The 20,036-nt window shown below is 40.5% G+C and overlaps 1 protein-coding gene across 8 annotated transcripts in view; it reads right to left on the bottom strand.

The window, feature by feature from the left end:
- The window catches only part of LOC134351868 (trinucleotide repeat-containing gene 6A protein-like), a 181,811-nt gene extending 164,803 nt beyond the window's left edge, over positions 1 to 17,008 (bottom strand). For 6 of the 8 annotated variants that reach the window (XM_063058702.1, XM_063058703.1, XM_063058700.1 and 3 more), the window contains exons 1-2: positions 16,858 to 17,008; positions 16,552 to 16,599 (exon numbers count right to left, since the gene is read on the bottom strand). In XM_063058702.1, coding sequence (XP_062914772.1) covers positions 16,552 to 16,599; positions 16,858 to 16,862 — 53 coding nt within the window. In that variant the 5' untranslated portion in view covers positions 16,863 to 17,008. The remainder of the gene's footprint in view (positions 1 to 16,551; positions 16,600 to 16,857) is intronic. The other 2 variants (XM_063058708.1, XM_063058707.1) reach the window with 1 other exon arrangement.
- Between the last annotated feature and the right edge of the window lie 3,028 nt (positions 17,009 to 20,036).

Raw genomic sequence — 20,036 nt, 5'->3', positions numbered from 1 at the left:
CTAAATCCCATGGACTCTTGGATGGCCTATAATATAGCCCCATTAATTTTAATTCCTCAGTTCCACTCATAAAACCTCACTAGATGAGTTCTCCAGTCTGTCCTTACTGAGCACTGCCGTGACATTTTCCTTGACAAGTAACGCCATCCCTCCCACTCTATCAAGTCTATATGAACAGAACTCCAAAATATTGAGCTGCCAGTCCTGCTCCTCCTGCAACCAAGTGTCACTAATGGCTACAATATAATATTTCCATTTCTTTACCTACTTAATAACGATAAGGTCTTTTAAGAGACTCCTGGACAGGTATATGGAGCTTAGAAAAATAGAAGGCTATGGGTAACCCTAGGTGATTAATAAAGTACATGTTTGGCACAGCATTGTGGGTCGAAGGGCCTGTATTGTGCTGTAGGCTTTCTATGTTTCTATGTTAATACTTCACGGAATGGCTGTAAAGGTTGCTGCTCATCACAACATGGCCAAAAATATTTTAGTCTCCTCTTATTTCCTAATTGCCTGCTACCAATGTAGCCAATTAGAGACAACCTTGAATATGATACCTACATCCCAGAATGGGTTTCAAAAACAAACAAGAGAGAATCTGCAGATGCTGAAAATCCAAGCAACATACACACAAAATGCTGGAGGAACACAGAAAGCCAGGCAGCATCTATGAGAAAAAGGACAGTCAACATTTCAGGCCAAGACTCTTCAGCAGTGTTGCAGGAGTTTCAAAAAACAAACACTACTTCAAACTTCTCAGGAATGCACATTGCTCTTGTGGTCCCTCCAAAGGTTAGGAGCTAAACATAAGTAAGAACTCAGCTACAAAGATATACTGACCCATTCTGACTCTGAATCACTCAACCAAATCCAAGAACTTTTGCAGAACTGCTCAAGAATACCACCACTTTCTCCATCACTGGAAATTTCTTTTCAACAACATTGCGAGAATACCTTAATCTATGATATTGCAGCATTAGGAATGCAAAAAGAAAAAGAAAATTGCTGGCCTTCCAGTAATACTGAAATCCAAAAATATATATATTAGATCATGCCTGTCTATGAATTACAAATTCCAGCAAATGCTATGTATTACAAATTCCAGCAAAAATGCTTTTGTATACAAACTACGTGACTCATTTAGTGCACTATTAATAATTTTCCTCTGCAAAAATATCAGAGGAACCCAACAGAGATGGAATCAGTTTGAGACGTTGAGATGTAATAAAAGGAGGTAGACAAACGTACCAAGGTTTTGTCAAATTTCATCAAGATACAGTATTTAGTAAAAAAAAACATTCTTCTATTTGATGATAAAATAGCTTCAATGCAGTTGACCTGTTGTTTAACAAACTAGGCCCTTTCCTCAGTGTATTGCTCTTCACACAAGATGAAGCTCATAATACAATACAATGATTTATATCACCATAGGACACTGTACCTCCCCCTGCAATTGGATCGACTTCCTAACCAGAAGACCACAATCTGTGGCCGTGTTCACGACCTTCTGCAGCTTCTTTCAGTCTTGGACAGGACAACTTCCATACCAGGTTATGATGCACGCTAAAAGAATGCCTTCTACGGTGCATCTATAAAAATTAGTGACGGTTTTAGGGGACAGGCCAAATTTCTTTCTTTATTCTTTTCAAATCTTTTTATTGTTATATTATACAGGAAAAATAACATGAGTACATTGAAGTAACAATACTTACAATGCCTCAAAAAAAAATCTTAAAGATTGAAAAAAAATTTTGTGATAACAAAAAATAAAACCTACAAAGCAGAAAAGTGACAGAATTTCTTTAGTTTTCTCAGGAAGTAAAGGCGCTGGTGGGCCTTCTTGGCAGTGAACTCGCTTGGTTGGACCAAGTCGGGTCATTTGTGATATTAACCCCGAGGAACTTAAAGCTTTTGACCTGTTCCACTTGCGCACCACCGATGTAAATTGGGTCCTGCGGTCCGCTACTCCTTCTGAAGTCAACAACCAATTCCTTCGTCTTGCTGACGTTGAGGGATAGGTTATTGTCTTCGCACCATTCCACCAGGTTCTTAATTTCCTCTCTGTACTCAAACCCATCATTACCCAAGATACGGCCTACAATTGTGTCATCAGTAAACTTATATATTGATTTTGATGGAAACCTGGCTACACAATCATGGGTGTACAGTGAGTACAGCAGGGGGCTGAGTACACAGCCTTTTTGGGCACCGGTGCTCAGAGTGATTGTAGAGGAGAGCTTGTCCCCTACTTTTATAGCCTGGGTCCTGTCTGTGAGGAAGCTGAAGATCCAGCTGCAGATCCGAGTGCTAAGGCCCAGGTTCCGGAGCTTAGGAATCAGTTTATTTGGAATGATGGTATTAAAGGCAGAGCTGTAGTCAATGAAAAGGAGCCTTACATATGTGTCTTTATTCTCCAGGTGTCCTAAGGAGGAACGTAGGGCCAGAGAGATGGCATCTGCCGTTGACCTGTTGCTCCAGTAGGCGAATTGCAAAGCGTCGAGGTTGACCGGTAGGCTGTGGTTGATGTGTGCCATAACCAATCATTTGTCAACAAATGCACTCAAAAACTTCTATAGTTGTACCGTGGACAGCATTCTGACAGGCTACATCACTGTCTGGTATGGAGGGGCTACAGCACAGGACCAAAAGAAGCTGCAGAAGGTTGTAAATCTCGTCAGCTCCATCTTGGATACTAACCTACAAAGTACCCAGGACATCTTCAGGGAGCGGTGTCTCAGAAAGGCAGCGTCCATTATTAAGGATCCCCAGCACCCAGGGCATGCCTTTTTCTCACTGTTACCATCAGGAAGGAGGTACAGAAGCCTGAAAGCACACACTCAGCAATTCAGGAACAGCTTCTTCCCCTCTGCCATCCGATTCCTAAATGGACATTGAATCTTTGAACACTACCTCACTTTTTAAAAAAATATACAGTATTTCTGTTTTTGCACTTTTTAAAAAATCAATTCAATATACATAATTGATTTGCTTGTTTATTATTTTTATTGTATTTATCATTTTTTCTCTCTGCTCAATTATGTATTACATTGAACTGCCGCTAAGTTAACAAATTTCATGTTACATGCCGGTGATAACAAACCTGATTCTGATACTATACTGCAGACGGAATTATGGGAAGAGTCGCCCATACAACTACTTTGAATGACCACAGGCAATAACCTTCACAACTACAGATTCATAGATTTTAGGTAACAACCATCCCAAACACTTGCTCAGTCACTGAATAACAGCAAGTTTAAAGTACCATAGGCCAATCCAATGCAGTATAGAGCAGAGAAAGAAATATTTTGGAGCCAAATATATTCCACCTGCAGTCATTTGTACATTCAGTTTCTATAGCATTGGGAGTGGAATGGGAATATAGTTAAGATACAGGGACAGCAGTAAATGTCAGAAACGAACAGTGATGATATCTCTGGTGTTGATTTAACAATGTAATGGGAAAAATATCATGCCCTTAACTGGATTTGAAGTTCAATATATGGAAGTAATAAATGAACTTCAACCTGAGCACTAACCACAGACTGTGTTCACATTCCCCTGAAGCTGTCATCCTTAAATTTGTTTGATTTTTATGACCAAACCAGTCTGGAGCAACATGGCCTTGAAAGTAATTACTGAGTTATATAGGCTGGGCAGAACAATCACAGGTCGAAAATGCACCAGCAAGCTTTGGACAAGTAACAAGGACCCATCGCTACTTTCTCGTCTGTTAGCAGTGCATGATTACTCAGAAGCATTTGAAAACTATTGAAAACTACAAAACAGTTAAATGTCAAATTAAACAAATAATTGTTTTTTAATCTATTGGTCCCAAGAATGGATTTCCCAGGGTAAATAAAGACCGTAAAACATAGGAGCAGAATTAGGCCATCCCGCCCATCAAGTCTGCTCCACCATTCGATCAAAGCCAATTCATTCTTCTTCTCAACCGCATTCTTTTGCCTTCTCTCCATAACCTTTAATGCCCTTACTAATCAAGAACCTATCAAACTAGTTTAAATATACCCAATGATGAACTCCACAGCCTTTTGTGGTAATGAATTCCACAGATTCACCACCCTATGGCTAAAGAAATTTCTCCTAAATAGATGTCCTCATATTCACAGACTGTGCCCTTTGATGCTAGACTCCCCTACTAGAGGAACATAATATCTATATCCAGTCTATCAGGCCTTTCAGTGTTCAATAGGCTTCAATGACATTCCCACCCCACCCCCCAACCTCGATCCTTCTAAACTCTCAACAAGGCACAGAGCCATCAAATGCTCCTCATACATTAACCCTTTCATTCCTAGGATTATTCTCATGAACCTCCTGTGGACCCTCTCCAATGCCAGCACATCCTTTCTCAGCTACAGGACCCAAAACTGCTCACAATACTCCAAGCGTGGTCTGACTAATGCCTTTCAGCATTACATTCTTGCTTTTTATATTTCAGTCCTCTAAAAATTAATGTAACTTTGCATTTACCTTCCTTACCACCAACTCAACCTGAAAGTTAACCTTTAGGGCATCTAGCATGAGGACTCCCAATTCCCTTTGACCTGTTATACTTCCTTAGATATAAGGTCTGCAGATGCTGGGAATCTAAAGTGATACACACAAAATACTGAAGGAACTCAGTAGGTCAGGCATCAAAGTTCAAAGTACAATTAATGCTGAGTAATCTCAGCAAGTTTCTTCCTGACATCAAAATAACCATGAGCAACTAGATAATAGCTATCAGATGCTCCAACTTGTGAAAAAAAATGGCAAAACCACAGCCATGAAAATTTGTGTTGATTTCCACCTGAGCAACAGCATCAGACCAAGGGAGATGTGCCCTGGCAATCTTGGGTGTGGCAATATGAATCTAGAGGGTAATAATCAGTTATAACTACCTTTGAATCTGATATAATCTGACTGAAGTTCTTGACTTTAGAAATACTGAACCGGGGTTAAATGCACAAAATTTCTAGTACCTGAGAATTAAAATAAAATAGTGAGGAATAAGCAAATTAGCTTCTGTAGCTTTTATGTCTTGGCAATTCAAGTGCTTTTTAATTGTTGTGAGAGTACCTCCCTCCACCACCATCTCAGGTAGTGCATTACAGATTGCAACCACTCTAAGAGAAAAAATAAATTCCTCAGATCAACTCTAAACTTTTAAAACCTATGACTTCTGATCTTAGACACCTTCTCCATGAGGAAAAGTTTCTTAGTATTTTCCATATCTATATCCCTCATAATTTTGTATATACAGTGGATTCCGATTAATTGATCCATTGGTTAATTGAGACAGCCACTTATTTGGAACAACTCTTAAAGAACAAAAACTAAATGAGAAAATTGCCAGGATTCCCTTCATTTGTACGGGACACTATGCCATTTATTGGGACAGGAGACTTGCCATACAGGTTCTGACTAGTCAGTCACGCACGCTGGTGTGACCGATGGATGCTGCCCTCTGCTTAGAGCAAGCAGCTTTTTAAATAGCCTCAGCTGTGTGTGTTCAAAAAACAGTGATTTTTGTCACTGATAGTTGGCAAGAAATAAGCAGTAAGAAACCTCCAAACTGTTTTGCTCACTGCAGTTTCAAGCGTTCAGGCTTGGAGATGCCAGAAGCAGTCAGTAGTGAAAATGTAACAATTTTACTACTTCAACAAGTTAGAAACTATGAAGAATGTGGTGGTGTTGATAATCACCTTGAATGTTGCAATGAAAATATAGATTTGGAGGATGCATTCTATGGCACTGGATGAAGGCAGTCCGTTATCCACACTTGGTGTCTGCACTGATTTTGTACACTGCATACACGGGATGAATGCCTCCATCGGTAACTTAAGAATTAATATAGTTTTATAGTATGGTAGTACCTTCGGTAGTGTTCTAATTTGTTCTGTACTTCATTTAAATACATTATTTGTTACTCCATTTGTCTTTTTTTTATGCCTTTTTAACTATTTCCATGAAAATTCAGCTCATTGGGGCAGCCACTTAATTGGGCCAAAATGTACTGGTTCTGATGTGTCCCAATTGATCAGAATCTGCTGCCTTCAGCTTTCTCTGCTCTAACGGAAACAAACCAATTTCTCCTCATAACTGAAATATTTAATCTAGGCGATGTCCTGGTTAAACTGCTCTGCAATCACATCTTTCCTATACTGTGGCAACTATAACTGCAAACAGTACTCTAGCTATGCTCTAATGAATGTTTCTGATCAGGTCACTCGTCTGAGTGCTATTAGTACCATGTAACCCAGTACTACCTTTTGCATGGTCGAGTAGTCGGTGACTAAACCAGCTCCCCCACCAGGCTTGCCTGGTGAGGAGGGTGGCTAGACGCCCTGCAGGACGTAAAGAAAAACCTGTCAAAGGGCGGATGAACCCTCTTGTAGGGTCAACGGCCATCTAGCAAACAGGTGCCGTGAAGCGCGTAATGGGCATCCCTTGCATTGAAGCTTGGTCTGGCCATTCACTGCAAGAGAACTTCCCCCAGCCGTCTGGGACCCCACCATGCCGCTGGATCTGGGAGGGGATGTTGAAAGGGTGGATCTGGACCTGTGCAACCCCCTACTCATCTAAAATCCACTCTTGCACACGCTGTTCCTTTCTGAGGAGTGGGGTACCACCCCACGAACTGACTGAAAGGAACCATCATCATCCTATGGGATGGATAGCCAGAGAGAGAGAGAGAGAATGAATGTTGTAAAAAGTTGTACCAACATCTTCTGCCCCAGCTGACGAAGGCAATCCAAGCCTTCTTCAATATTCCATTTATCTGTGCTGCACCTTCAGGGATCTTTGGACTTTGCAGTAATTCTTTTGCTCCTCAATACTCCCTAGGGACATACCATTCACTCTGTCCTTCCCAAAATGCATCAGCACATACTTATCAGGATGAAGTGTGCTATTGTCATCATCTGCCATTGCTCAACCCCACCCTACCAGTTGATCAATACAGTCCAAGGCTCACTCCCTCACTATCAATAGACTTTAATTACCCTTTTCCTCAAAGAAAAATTGCTTGGATGCACTGAAGTTCATGGTGAAACTCACTAATGGTTTGCTTTCAGAGAAAAGAATGTACCTAAGATACAAGAGGTGGCCCATATTTTCCATGGTCTCACCATCAACCTTTATCAGCAGGTAGCAATGGATAGTAGAGACCGTTCAGTTGAGGACTTTGCCTTGCAGATGTTGAAACTCAGGGCCCATTCTCTTATATATTCAGTGAATAAGTATACAATGACTTTAAAGATCAGCTTAAGCAATGGCAGAATCTGCTCTTCAGTCACTTGGAAGCTGCAAATGAGGAGGAACTCATGATGACTTCCCTTGTGGCAGACAGCAGCAAGACTATTCTGTAATCACTGCTGTCAGATCTGTCCCCTTTAATGGAGATGGTCATTAATACAGCATCCCCAAGGTTCCACTATATCATTCTCCTTCCAGATGAGGAAAAAGATTGTAATTTGTGAAAAACTGAAGAACTGTATGATCCAGATCCTCAGGTGCGCTATTGCACCAATCCCATTTTAGCACAAAATATTCCCATGAACTGCAACCACCAACTCAAACCCCACCCTTCCCCTCAAATTCATCACATTACTAAACACTGGAGGAAACTGGTAGTGGCAAATTAAGCATTAAATAGCCAATTAAACCAGAGCAACTACAGAAAGCTAAATTAGTCACGAGGGAGCATGCAAACCTCACACTGATAACTCCACAGGCCACTATGCCACTTCTCCACTTCACGACTTTCGTAAGTTAAGCATCAAGACATATCAAGAGCAGTTTCTTCATTGAGCGAACTGCAAACCTCTGGCATTGAATAGCTTAGAGTCAAGTAGTACAGGAATCAGACTGAAGTGAAGCTGGGGTTAAAGATCAGCCATATTTATGTCAAATAGCAGAGTAGACCCAAGTAGCATATGGTGTACTGTAGACTAAGACGGTACACAAATATTCCAAAAGAAAAGGAATATAACCATTAACTCTTAAGTGGACAGTCAGTATTGAAATCAACCAACATTAAGACTATAACTATCACTGAGCAGTTAACATTTGTTTATACAATTCTAGACTTAGGAACAAAATATACCAGGATACCTGGCAACAAATTAATATGGACGTTATCAAATAAAGAGATACAAGACATTGAGGTGACTTAGCGGGGGAGAAAAATCATTTCTGCTTGCTACCAATTTTATGTAACTTGGACTGTGAATGTACTTTAATATATTAATTTAAATTGGCTATAGTACAGCTTTCACACTCTAGTTGCTATCCTACAGCTTAATTTGGACGAAATATAAAGAGTGAGACAATGAATACCTGTTTAAAAGTAAATCGTGACATTGCTCCTTCAACTCTTGAACCATTAGGCAATTAGATTTCTTAGACAGTTTGCACCAATATTGTACATTAGCTTCAAAACACTTGCACATGTGTTGCAATATTTCAGCATTTACCTCAATTTCCTCAGCTTACAATCCTACATTCAGCACTGAAGAATTTCTCCAAACCCACTCCAATCACTTCCCCAGGGATTATAAATTACCTCACAGTTGCTTTAGAATAAGCAGTGATGCAGGCTTAAACTTTAAAACATGCCTTCCATTTTAAAAGGACAAATCTCCACTTAAGTCTGCAGTCAATGCATCTTGCATTGATTAAATTGTTTTCCCTTTTACATTAAAAATATAAATGGAATTGTTTATTAAGTGCATCCCATTCTTTTCATGGAGAAAATAAGGTCAAAAGCCATTTTATCATTCAGTACCTGCTGAACCAGAGTTGGAGCCGTTTAAATGTAGTTTACTCAGCTCTCCCACAAGCAAAATGGTCGCCAGGGAAATCTTCAGGAGGGTTGATTGTGCAGATTTACATTCCAACCGTTACATTTGGCATCAGAATCATATTGTGCACATCCCCCAAACCAGAGCTGCTAAAATACACACTGCTCCTTAACATTGGTAAGACTTATTTTAAAAAGAGTTAGACCTAACTAATACAAAACCATTGGCTAGTATTCTGGCAGACTTAGAACTGTCAGGATCCTAGCCAACTGTTCTAGGTGCTCCAATGAACCAGTTTTGTTTGTATAACAAAAGTACTGTGTAGCTAGCGTTAATTGGGAAAGGAATCCATGTGTGAAACAAATACCATACAGGGAAACTTCTGGAGTGTGGAGAATGTACTTCACACAAAGTAGAAACACCCAAGGAATTAGAGGACCTGACATTCATGCTAAAAACACAATGAGAAATTAAAAGACACCTTTCAATTACAGATTTCTCTGTATTATAATGATCATCTGCTTATTGGTGGGATACCTTCATCATGACTCAGTCCTGGTTTATTGCAGTTTTGGATCAGAGCCATTAATGAACCAATTTCGGCTAAAAACTAGTTTTACAGTATTTTCTGGAACATACCATATACAGCTACCTCCTACATTCATTGATGATGCAATTTACAGCAACTTTAAACAATACTACAATTGTAGGTTAAGAATAAAATTACCACATGGCTGAATTCATCACAAACCAGAAAGAGAAAACCAATCATCACATATCAAATACAAAAGTAAATGTCAAACAATTATTTCAGAGTATCTTGTTTCTGTCCTTCAACATTTAACTGTTCTACTTGGTAATTGCAATCATTTTCCAAACAGGGGGATTTCAAGTCTGCAGAATGAGTGTTTTTGATACACATATCAGAATCAGCTGCTTCAAATTAGTTACGCTGAAGTACTGGGAAGGATGGTCCCAACATCAGGTATAATGTTTATCAAATTCATTTGTGGTTCATTGGAAGCACTAATATAAAGATAAGAAGTGGTGACCCTTCCAATTCAGGAAACGTCTTAATTTGACCCTATTAAAAACTGAAGACCAGAATGCACCCATTTAAGGCGGGAGGAGAAGATGGCGACTCGACGCAGTGCGCGCAGCTCCCTGGTGAAATGATATCGTATTTGTTAAATAGGGTAACTGGCACAATTCTGATTTGGAGACAGCCGTGAGAAGCATGGAGGAACATCTGGAGAAACTTCTGAAATGCCCGGTTCGCTGCCGCTGCTACTGTGCGATCGAGAATCTCTGGAGGGAAGGCCCCAAAATCATCGGCTTTGCCTGCTGCTGGCGGCCGGGGCTAGGGTTGAAGCGCTCGGCAGAGATGTTGGAGGGCTGGTCAGAGGCTCAGAGTCAGACATAGCAGAGAGTTTTCTTCCTTCTCCCGTCGGGACTTTGAACTTTTTTTTTTACCGTGCCCATGACCTGTTCTTCATCAAGTTATGGTATTGCTTGCACTGTTGTAACTATATACTTTATACAAACCCCATTTCCAGAAAAGTTGGGATATTTTCCAAAATGCAATAAAAACAAAAATCTGTGATATGTTAATTCACGTGAACCTTTATTTAACTGACAAAAATACAAAGAAAAGATTTTCAATAGTTTTACTGACCAACTTTATTGTATTTTATAAACATACACAAATTTAGAATTTGATGGCTGCAACACACTCAACAAAACTTGGGACAGAGGCATGTTTACCATTGTGTTACATCACCTTTCCTTTTAATAACACTTTTTAATCGTTTTGGAACTGAGGATACTAATTGTAGTAGATTTGCAACTAGAAATTTTGTCCATTATTGCTTGATATAAGACTTCAGCTGCTCAACAGTCCGTGGTCTCCATTGTCTGATTCTCCTCTTCATGATGCGCCATACATTTTCAATAGGAGATAGATCTGGACTGGCAGCAGGCCAGTCAAGCACACGCACTCTGTGTCTACAAAGCCACGCTGTTGTAGCCCGTGCAGAATGTCACCTGGCATTGTCCTGCTAAAATAAGCATGGACGTCCTGGGAAGAGATGTCGCCTTGACGGCAACATATATCTCTCTAAAATCCTAATATACACCTCTGAGTCAATGGTACCTTCACAAACATGCAACTCACCCATGCCGTGGGCACTGATGCACCCCCATACCATCACAGGTGCAGGCTTTTGCACCTTTCGCTGATAACAATCAGGATGGTCATTTTCATCTTTGGCACCGAGAACTCGACGCCCATTTTTTCTGAAAACTAGCTGAAACGTGGACTCATCTGACCATAGCACACGGTTCCACAGTCTTTCGGTCCATCTGAGATGAGCTCTGGCCCAGAGAACTCACCAGCGTTTCTGAATAGAGTTGACGTATGGCTTCCTCCTTGCGTAATACAGTTTCAAATTGCATTTCTGGATGCAGCGACGGACTGTGTTGAGTGACAATGGTTTTCCGAAGTACTCCCGAGCCCAGGTGGCTATAATTGTCACAGTAGCATGACGATTTCTTAGGCAGTGCCGCCTGAGGGCTTGAAGATCACACGTATTCAACAGTGGTTTCTGACCTTGCCCTTTACGCACTGAGACGTCTCTGAATTCTCTGAATCTTTTCACAATATTATGTACTGTAGATGTTGAAAGACCTGAACTCTCTGCAATCTTGCGTTGAGATATGTTCCTTTTGAACTGACTAACGATGCTGTCACGAATTTTGGCACAAACGAGTGAGCCACGACCCATCCTTGCTTGCAAAGACCGAACCTTTGATGGACGCTACTTTTATACCCAGTCATGATACCTCACCTGCTACCAATTAGCCTGCTTAATGTGGAGTCTTCCAAACCGGTGTTACTTGAATATTCTGTGCACTTTTCAATCTTATTTTAACTCTGTCCCAACTTTTGTTGTGTTGCAGCCATCAAATTCTAAATTTGTGTATACAATTTGTGTATACAACAAAATACAATTAAGTTTGTCAGTAAAACTATTGAAAATCTTTTCTTTGTACTTTTGTCAGTTAAATAAAGGTTCACGTGAATTAACATATCACAGATTTTTGTTTTTATTGCATTTTGAAAATATCCCAACTTTTCCAGAAACGGGGTTTGTACTTTATTGTCGCCAAACAATTGATACTAGAACATACAACCATCACAGTGATATTTGATTCTGCACTTCCCGGATTACAAATATTAAATATCAAAAATAGTAAAAATTAGTAAATATTAAAAATTTAAGTTATAAATCATAAATAGAAAATAGAAAAATGGAAAGTAAGGTAGTGCAAAAAAACCGACAGGTAGGTCCGGATATTTGGAGGGTACGGCCCAGATCCGGGTCAGGATCCATTCAGCAGTCTTATCGCAGTTGGAAAGAAGCTGTTCCCAAATATGGCCATACGAGTCTTCAAGCTCCTGAGCCTTCTCCCGGAGGGAAGAGGGACGAAAAGTGTGTTGGCTGGGTGGGTCGTGTCCTTGATTATCCTGGCAGCACTGCTCCAACAGCGTGCGGTGCAAAGTGAGTCCATGGACGGAAGATTGGTTTGTGTGATGTGCTGCGCCATGTTCATGATCTTCTGCAGCTTCTTTCGGTCTTGGACAGGACAACTTCCATACCAGGTTGTGGTGCACCCCAGAAGAATGCTTTCTACGGTGCATCTATAAAAATTAGTGAGCGTTTTAGGGGACAGGCCAAATTTCTTTAGTTTTCTCAGGAAGTAAAGGTGCTGGTGGGCCTTTATGTTATAATTATGTGTTTTTTGTCAGTTTTTCTGTCTTGGTCTGTCCTGTGTTTCTGTGATATCACACCGGAGGAATATTGTATCATTTCTTAATACATGCATTACTAAATGACAATAAAAGAGGACTTCATATCCTCATAATCTAATCATAATAGCAAAAGAATCAGCTTTTTCTGGGGAGGGGTCAAAGTGTACAAGAATAGATCTTGAAAGTATTATGAGAAAGTGTGAAAATACATTGAATAGCAACTTCCAAATACAAACTTAATAAATAAGTGTCCAGGCTATAGGGAGTGGTCAAATAAAATTTAAGAACTCTTAAAGGAGCTAGCATTGGTACAATTGGCCAAAGAATCTTCTGCTCGCTACCGTACTGACTAGATGGAAAAATAAACAAGGTAAACAAGTTATTACATCAATAATGATGCAAGATTGAGGAGAGTCAAAAGGGCCATTTGGCCTTTGCCACTTTTTATTTTTCAATCTAGTGACTTCATGACTTCACACCTGCTAGCACAGTGACTTATAACTTTTCGGATGCGGATATCACTGCCAAGGCCTGCATTTACTACCTGTCCTTAATTCCTCTCAAGGTGGAGATGAATCTTGTTCAGACTGTTATATTGTCAAAAAAGAATCACTTGCACATTTCCAAAAAGTCTCTTCTACTGAGGGAAACATGAAAGAAATAATGCAGGAACTTCCATCCAAAAGTGAAAGTGAAATGAATCCAAAAAAAGATTCAACCCAACATCAAAAAATTAAACTACAAATGGAAAATGTGAGCAAATGGATTAATTTTGCTATTTTCCATCACATTTATTGTATTCTTAATTCAATATCTCTCATCAGCACGGTGATAAAATACAAACTCCCACACCTAACTCATTAGCATAGTACTCTTCCCCTTCAAATTCATCCTGTGCAGAGACCCAATAACTTAGAACAGTGGGCCCCAACCTCTGGGCCACGAAGAATGCAGTGGTGCAGGGGTAGCCGGAGCACACCCAGCACATCTTTAAGAAAAAAGCCGAACTAAACAAGCTAATTGATTAGGTGCCGCCCAGAAGCCAGTCTTCATTAGAGGAACAGAGATGGAGAGGGTAAATAACTTTAAATTCTTCAGCATTAAGGATCGATGTTTCTCTCTCTGAAAAGTAAGAGAGGATCTGTCTTGGGACCAGCACGTATCTGTCATTACAAAGAAATCACGGCAGCGCCTATACTTTATAAGAGGTTTGTGTAGATTCAACATGTCACCTCGATCCTGACAGCCCTGTCTTTTCAGCCTGTCTGGGCTGACGTTTAAATTAATCAAACAATGGAACAGCTAAAGGCTCCAGCGCCCTGGAAAGGAGTAAACATCGCATAGAGCAAGTGAAATCAACAATCGCCTCTGATCTGGGCCGACATTTATGTGCCGGGTGGCACCTAATTAATTAACTTGTTTATTTCGGCTTTTTTCTTAAAGATGTGCTGGGTGCGCTCCGGCTACTGCTGCACCTGCATGCTTCGCAGCCCAGTATCAGCCCATAGCCCGGAGGTTGAGGACCACTGACTTAGAAAGCACAGCTGAAGATATCAGCCTATAACGGCACCAACCATGGATGCAATTATTTATTCAAATTTGTTTACAACCTTTGAATTTTTATTGTTGTATGTCAAGATATAAACTTATGTTACTGTTTCAGACAATATTATCCACTTCGAGCCATCATTCGGAAACCTACAGCAATTTCAATCACACATACATTTATTACCATAATACTCCCAATAAGGCACGTCAAAACCATCCTGAAATTTGGTTCAGTTTTGCTGTTCATGTTATATTACCAACTACCCATTAGTCCTAACCTTAAACTGGCTCCTAGATCCTGAAACTAAAATTTAAATACTTAACAAGCAAATGAGCATGCATTTCTACAGAAGTCTACACAACTTCAGGATACTGAAAACATACTTTAACCAACAAAGCTATAAGATAGTAACTGTAATCAAGCAAAAATCTCCAGGATCCTCCTAATGAGGGTTATCAGACAAAATCTGACAAGTTACATGACATTAAGGCTGATGAAGAAAATTTTGTCAAAAATAAGTTGCGGAGCCATACACAGAAGTGACCTTGGCTTCAGAAAGACCCGCCCCTCATAATGGAATTATAAATACATAATGAGCAAGACAGTCATAATAAGTATATAGTATAAATGTTGGTGTATGGCATTTGTACTAAGTAAAAAAAAGCTCAAAGAAACCATAAATCTTGGAAATACTCATCAAGTCAGGCAGCATTTGTGGAGAAAATTAGTATTTCTGGTTGACTATTATTGGAATGACTTGATAAATGGTCAGTGACATAAACCATTAACATCAACTCTTCATACTTATTTATCTCAGAGATTTAAAAACCATGCAGCCAGAGGCTTCAGAAACCTAGAATGAAAACTTCAACAAGCAAAACTGAACTATTACTTAACCTCTGTCCGAGGTGATGAATAAACAAAAAAGTGCAGATAGCACAGTCATCTCACTTTTGAATGAATTAACACTGACAAGGTTATTTACTGAACTGATTTTCTTGGCCAACACCTCTTCTTCCACAAATTTGAACACATCTAACCTTCTATTGCCAATCCAATTTAAACCAGTTAATTCATACACAACTTTAATTATAAAATTTTCATGGCCAACATTCAAACCTCTCCATGGCCCTACCACTTCTATATCATCAGATGGGTACCACTGTGGCATAGCCGTTAGCGTGACGTTATTACAGCTCGGAGCATCACAGTTCAATCCCAGCATCCTCTGTAAGGAGTTTGTATGTCCTCCCCATGGAATGCATGGGTTTCCTCCAGGTGCTCCAGTTTCCTCCCACACTCCAAAGACATACCAGTTAATTCGTTATTATAAACTGTCCCATGAGTAGGCTAGAGTTAAATCAGTGGGTTGCTGGCAGTGTGGCTCAAAGGGCTAGAAGGGCCTATTCTACACTGTATTGCAAAACAAATAGGCTAAATAATTATGAATCCCGCCATTCTTCACATCACTATTAACCATGTCTTCAGCCTTTTAAACTCCAGGCTCCAAAATTTGCTTCTTGAATGACTCTATCTGACATACTTCCATTAAATACCATCTGAAACTCTAGATCAAAATAAGACTCAAACTTACCAGGAGCCACAGGAAAGAAATATTCATGAAGCTTTGACCAACTTGACCACCTGCAGCATTACAAACTGCTTCCAATGTTTTGTTTTTACTTTAGATTTCTATCTTATCATTCTTTTGCTTTCCAGACATCTTCGATAGCACTGGCTTGCTTCGTATCAAAGTACAATATATCATGATGGTGCATTGTATGTTATAGCCAAGTTAGCACAAACTGTGAAAATTTGTCACTTTGTTAAGGCTACAGGTACCCATCCTATCTCCATGAAAGTGAGGAAAGGCCAAAACATTACCAATATAATTAAGACTTTGCCAAACAAATTTTAACAGGCATCTTGTAATAACAAATGCAATAATTACATAAGATCAATTAAGCGACTAAAAGTTACTCATACTTGAAAATCCCCATTGAATTATTTTAAAATCGGCAGAGATCATTTTATTTTCACAACTTCACTTTTACACCATTGCTAATCGATTCCTGCAAAGTGTATTTGTTTATCAATAACCATCTACAAGATGTATGCACTTCCATCATCTCCTAAAACTAAAAGGTTAATCTGATTTTGCATTGTAGATGCGGACCGAACCCACTTCCAATACTACCGATTACAATTATTTAAATGATCTGTTTGTCAATTTAAGATGCATTGCATCAAAGCCAGAATCAACAGATCAGTGTGGGTTAGGAACATCATTTGTACTCAGCAAGCGGACAGTGAAGGTCATACTTTCCCCTCCCAAAATTGCGATGTATTTAACTCCTATAATCATTTAAAACAAAATGTACCTGTTTTGTTTCTCTTGAGTTTCTTTGGTAGCGTTAGCCTCCAATCCTCTGCAAATAAACACACTAGGATCAGAAGTGCATTGTGCATTTTTTCAGTGCAGGACCGCAGCGAAAAACCTTCAGAACACTGCAGTGCGGGTTTTGCACACAGGCCGAATCCTGGCGTCTGCAGCAGCCGAGGGGCCCAGCCACCCTGCCTGCCTCACACCCCACCGGGCCCCCACTGAGCCACGGTACGGTATCAAACAGGACTGCAACCTCCCCATCCTGGAGGGTGGAAAAGAACGGACAGCAAAATGCACTCACCTCATTAATGTAAAGTGCAACAGTGAGAAATTCGAAAGCTAAACATGCGAGTAAGGCTTTAACAGTGAGTATACGAGTGGCCGCGGCGCAAAGCGCAGCGCTCCCCCTCCACAGCCGCCATCTTCTTTTAACTGACAGGAACTGGCTGCGGAGCGCGCGGCTGGGCACTTCCGGTCCGCCGTAATGGCTGATCACATGGTATCTGGCGCAGCAAGGGGAGGTGATGGGCTTTGTGAGTGGACGTCTCTCCCAAAACGTTGGGGACTGATGGGGAGGAGAGGACATCGTGGACATTGCCAGACCACTTGTAATATCTGTGGGTTGGACCAGTGCAATGTCCCACGTCTATGCTGAATGCAAACGTACGGCCGTTCTTTTTATTGGTTGGTGCTGGAGTTGCAGCCGCACTTCGGACCCATGCTCCTGATGCGTGGGTAGTCCAATGCGCAAAGTCCGAAGTGGATGGTGGGTGGAGAAATGAACCGGTTAAGAGATCCCGATGAGGGATGAGGGAACTCCTTGTCACTCAGTCCCATTCATTCACAAATCGGGCGTCCCACCCCACCCACCTCCCAAGGTTAAATTTGCGCCCAGGTCGCCATGGAGATAGACCACACAATCCCTGCTGGTTCGACGGGTCTCATGTATCCTGGACGCAAAGAACAACAACTTGATTTTATATTTTCATAAAGTTTAAGTAGGCTGTAACAAGGCACGGTGTTGGGGAGCAGGAGATAGAAATGTGGACAGCCAGAAAACGATGGAAATGCTGCACTTGGGGCAATGTGTGTGAAGCAGGAAGCTTTGGTAACATGATGGGTATAATCTGGGGGATTGCGAAAAGCCCAAGTGGGGGCTTGAAGAAGCAAAATCATCGTATCAACAAGGACCTGAGAATGGAAAGGCATAGGGGTGCCATGAAAACAAATGTTCTCGCAGGGGTCGTGAGATTCAAAGACAGATGACCGGGTTTGGAAGGTTGAAAAGCAAAGGCATAGTGACGGTGGGGGAGGCATGCGGATTAACAGGAAGCAAAGCCACTTGGGATAATGTGAGCTCCTGGAAGCAAATGGACCGATGGGTGTAATTGGGCAAAAGTAAGTAATGAGTTAACAAATACCGAAATCAATGGCTGGCAAGGAAAGGATGGCAAGTACAGTGAGGGTCAGTGACAATATGAAGAACTTACAGTGGTGAAGTTGCAGCTAGAATGGATGAGAAATAAATTGCATCAAGTTGGGGGGGGAATGGTAGTCAGTATATACTTCTCTAAAGAAGATACGTGTAATTTCATGTCTGTATCACTACATACCTCAATTTCAAAGTTCAAAGTAAAATTTATTATCAGTAAATTTATTTGTTCCTGCAGGCATACTTACTAAACTTATCGAACAGTAACTGTAAACAGGATCAATGAACAACAAATACTGCAAATGCAAATATAAATAAATAGCAAAAAATAAGGATAGCATGAAATAACAAGATAAAGTGTCCTTAAAGTAAGTCCATCAGTTGAGGAAACACCAGAAATAGACTAAATGTAGTTATCTCCTTTTGTTCAAGAGCCTGATGGTTGAGGGGTAGTTACTGTTCTTGAAACTGGTGGTGTGAGTCCTGAGGCACCTGTACCTTCTACCCGATGGCAGCAACGAGAAAAGAGCATGGCCTGGGTGGTGAGGATCTTTGATGATGTATGCTGCTTTTCTATGGCAATATTTCATGTAGATCTGCTCAATGGTTGGGAGGGTTTTACCCGGGATGTGCTGGGCCAAATCCACCACCTTTTGTAGGATTTTCTGCTCAAAAGCACTTTACAGTTTTTTAAAATTTACTTAACTGTCTTCAACACTTTTGTTCCATACAGCAGCTGAGTTTATTCAGGTAATTCTACAAACCCACACAATTTCACAGTTCATTTTTTTTCAGTACAGAGTTTGTTAGCTGTACACACTATACAACAAATATTGTGGTTTTTTTATCACCAGCTATGTGTTAAAATGCAAGAGCAAATGATATAAAAGCAGATGGGAAAAAAGATTGTGAAGGGCATAAATCCACACAGAGGTATCAATCAGTTACGTAAGTGAGAATAAATAATGGCACAGGAAGTATACGTGAAGTTACATGAAGAATAGATAAGCAATATTGTATTGTTTAAATGATGTGAAACTATTTAATTGCTAGTGTACAAAGAGCTATGGGTGTCCTTGTACAAAATCAAAAATAAGTTAGCATGCAAGTACTAAGAAGCTAAGAAAAAAAAGCAGAGATAGTTCATACAGGCCACCAAGAGGACCACAACTTTGTCATGGTTTGAAGGCTTGCATGCCTCTCTGACCCGGAGAGCTGTGCTGGCTGGAATCAGGGCCTTATGCTTTGGCTCTAGGTAGGGTCACCCATGCCAAACAGGTCAAAGGGTAGAGGCCAGACGAATTTAACAACCCTGACTGGTAAAACAAAATTGTTACGGAAACAGCAATGAAGATGCCTTCTACATCTGAGTGTGATAGTATCCCTGAGTCTCCACCCAGGACCTGCATGACTGACAGTAGTGAAAATCGAGAGGGAGTTACTTACCTGATGATGGAAGACCTTCATTGCTGCCCTAAATGCCAGTGGCATACTGGGCAGGAAGTATGGGACTGGTCAGCACTTTTTTCCTGTTTCACCATTCAGTTTGAAAACGGCTGATCTGCTTGTGGGCTTCAGAATCTGATGTTCTTCATTCTGAGGGTGTTAAACCTTTGGAATTCTCTACCCTGGATGCTCATTACAGGCCAATAAACAGATTGCTGGGCATTAAGAACATTGGGGATATGAGGAGTGTACGGGTAAATGGTGCTGAGGTGGATGATGATCAATGATCTTTATGAATAGTGGAGAGATTTAGAGAGCCAGACGGCCTATTCCTGCTCCTATTTCTTGTGTACCTATTCTGAAATGATTTGGAAAGTTCCTCTACAATGTGAGTATGTTTCATCAGGTAGGGGAGTTTAAAAGTAAAGGGCATAGATTCAGAATTAGGAATTGGGCACATTAGATGCAGCTGAGGAGGAATATTTTCTCTAAGATCTTTGTGGGTTTTGGGACTTCTCTACCCCTAAGAGCTTTGAATGTGGAGTCATTTAACATACAGGTATCTCCCACGTTACAACAATACAGGTAATGGGAATTTGTTC

Source organism: Mobula hypostoma, chromosome 9, assembly GCF_963921235.1.
Source record: "Mobula hypostoma chromosome 9, sMobHyp1.1, whole genome shotgun sequence".
Taxonomy (NCBI): Eukaryota; Metazoa; Chordata; class Chondrichthyes; order Myliobatiformes; family Myliobatidae; genus Mobula; species Mobula hypostoma.
Note: the sequence above shows the minus strand (reverse complement) of the source record. Positions and strands in the feature narration are given on the sequence as shown.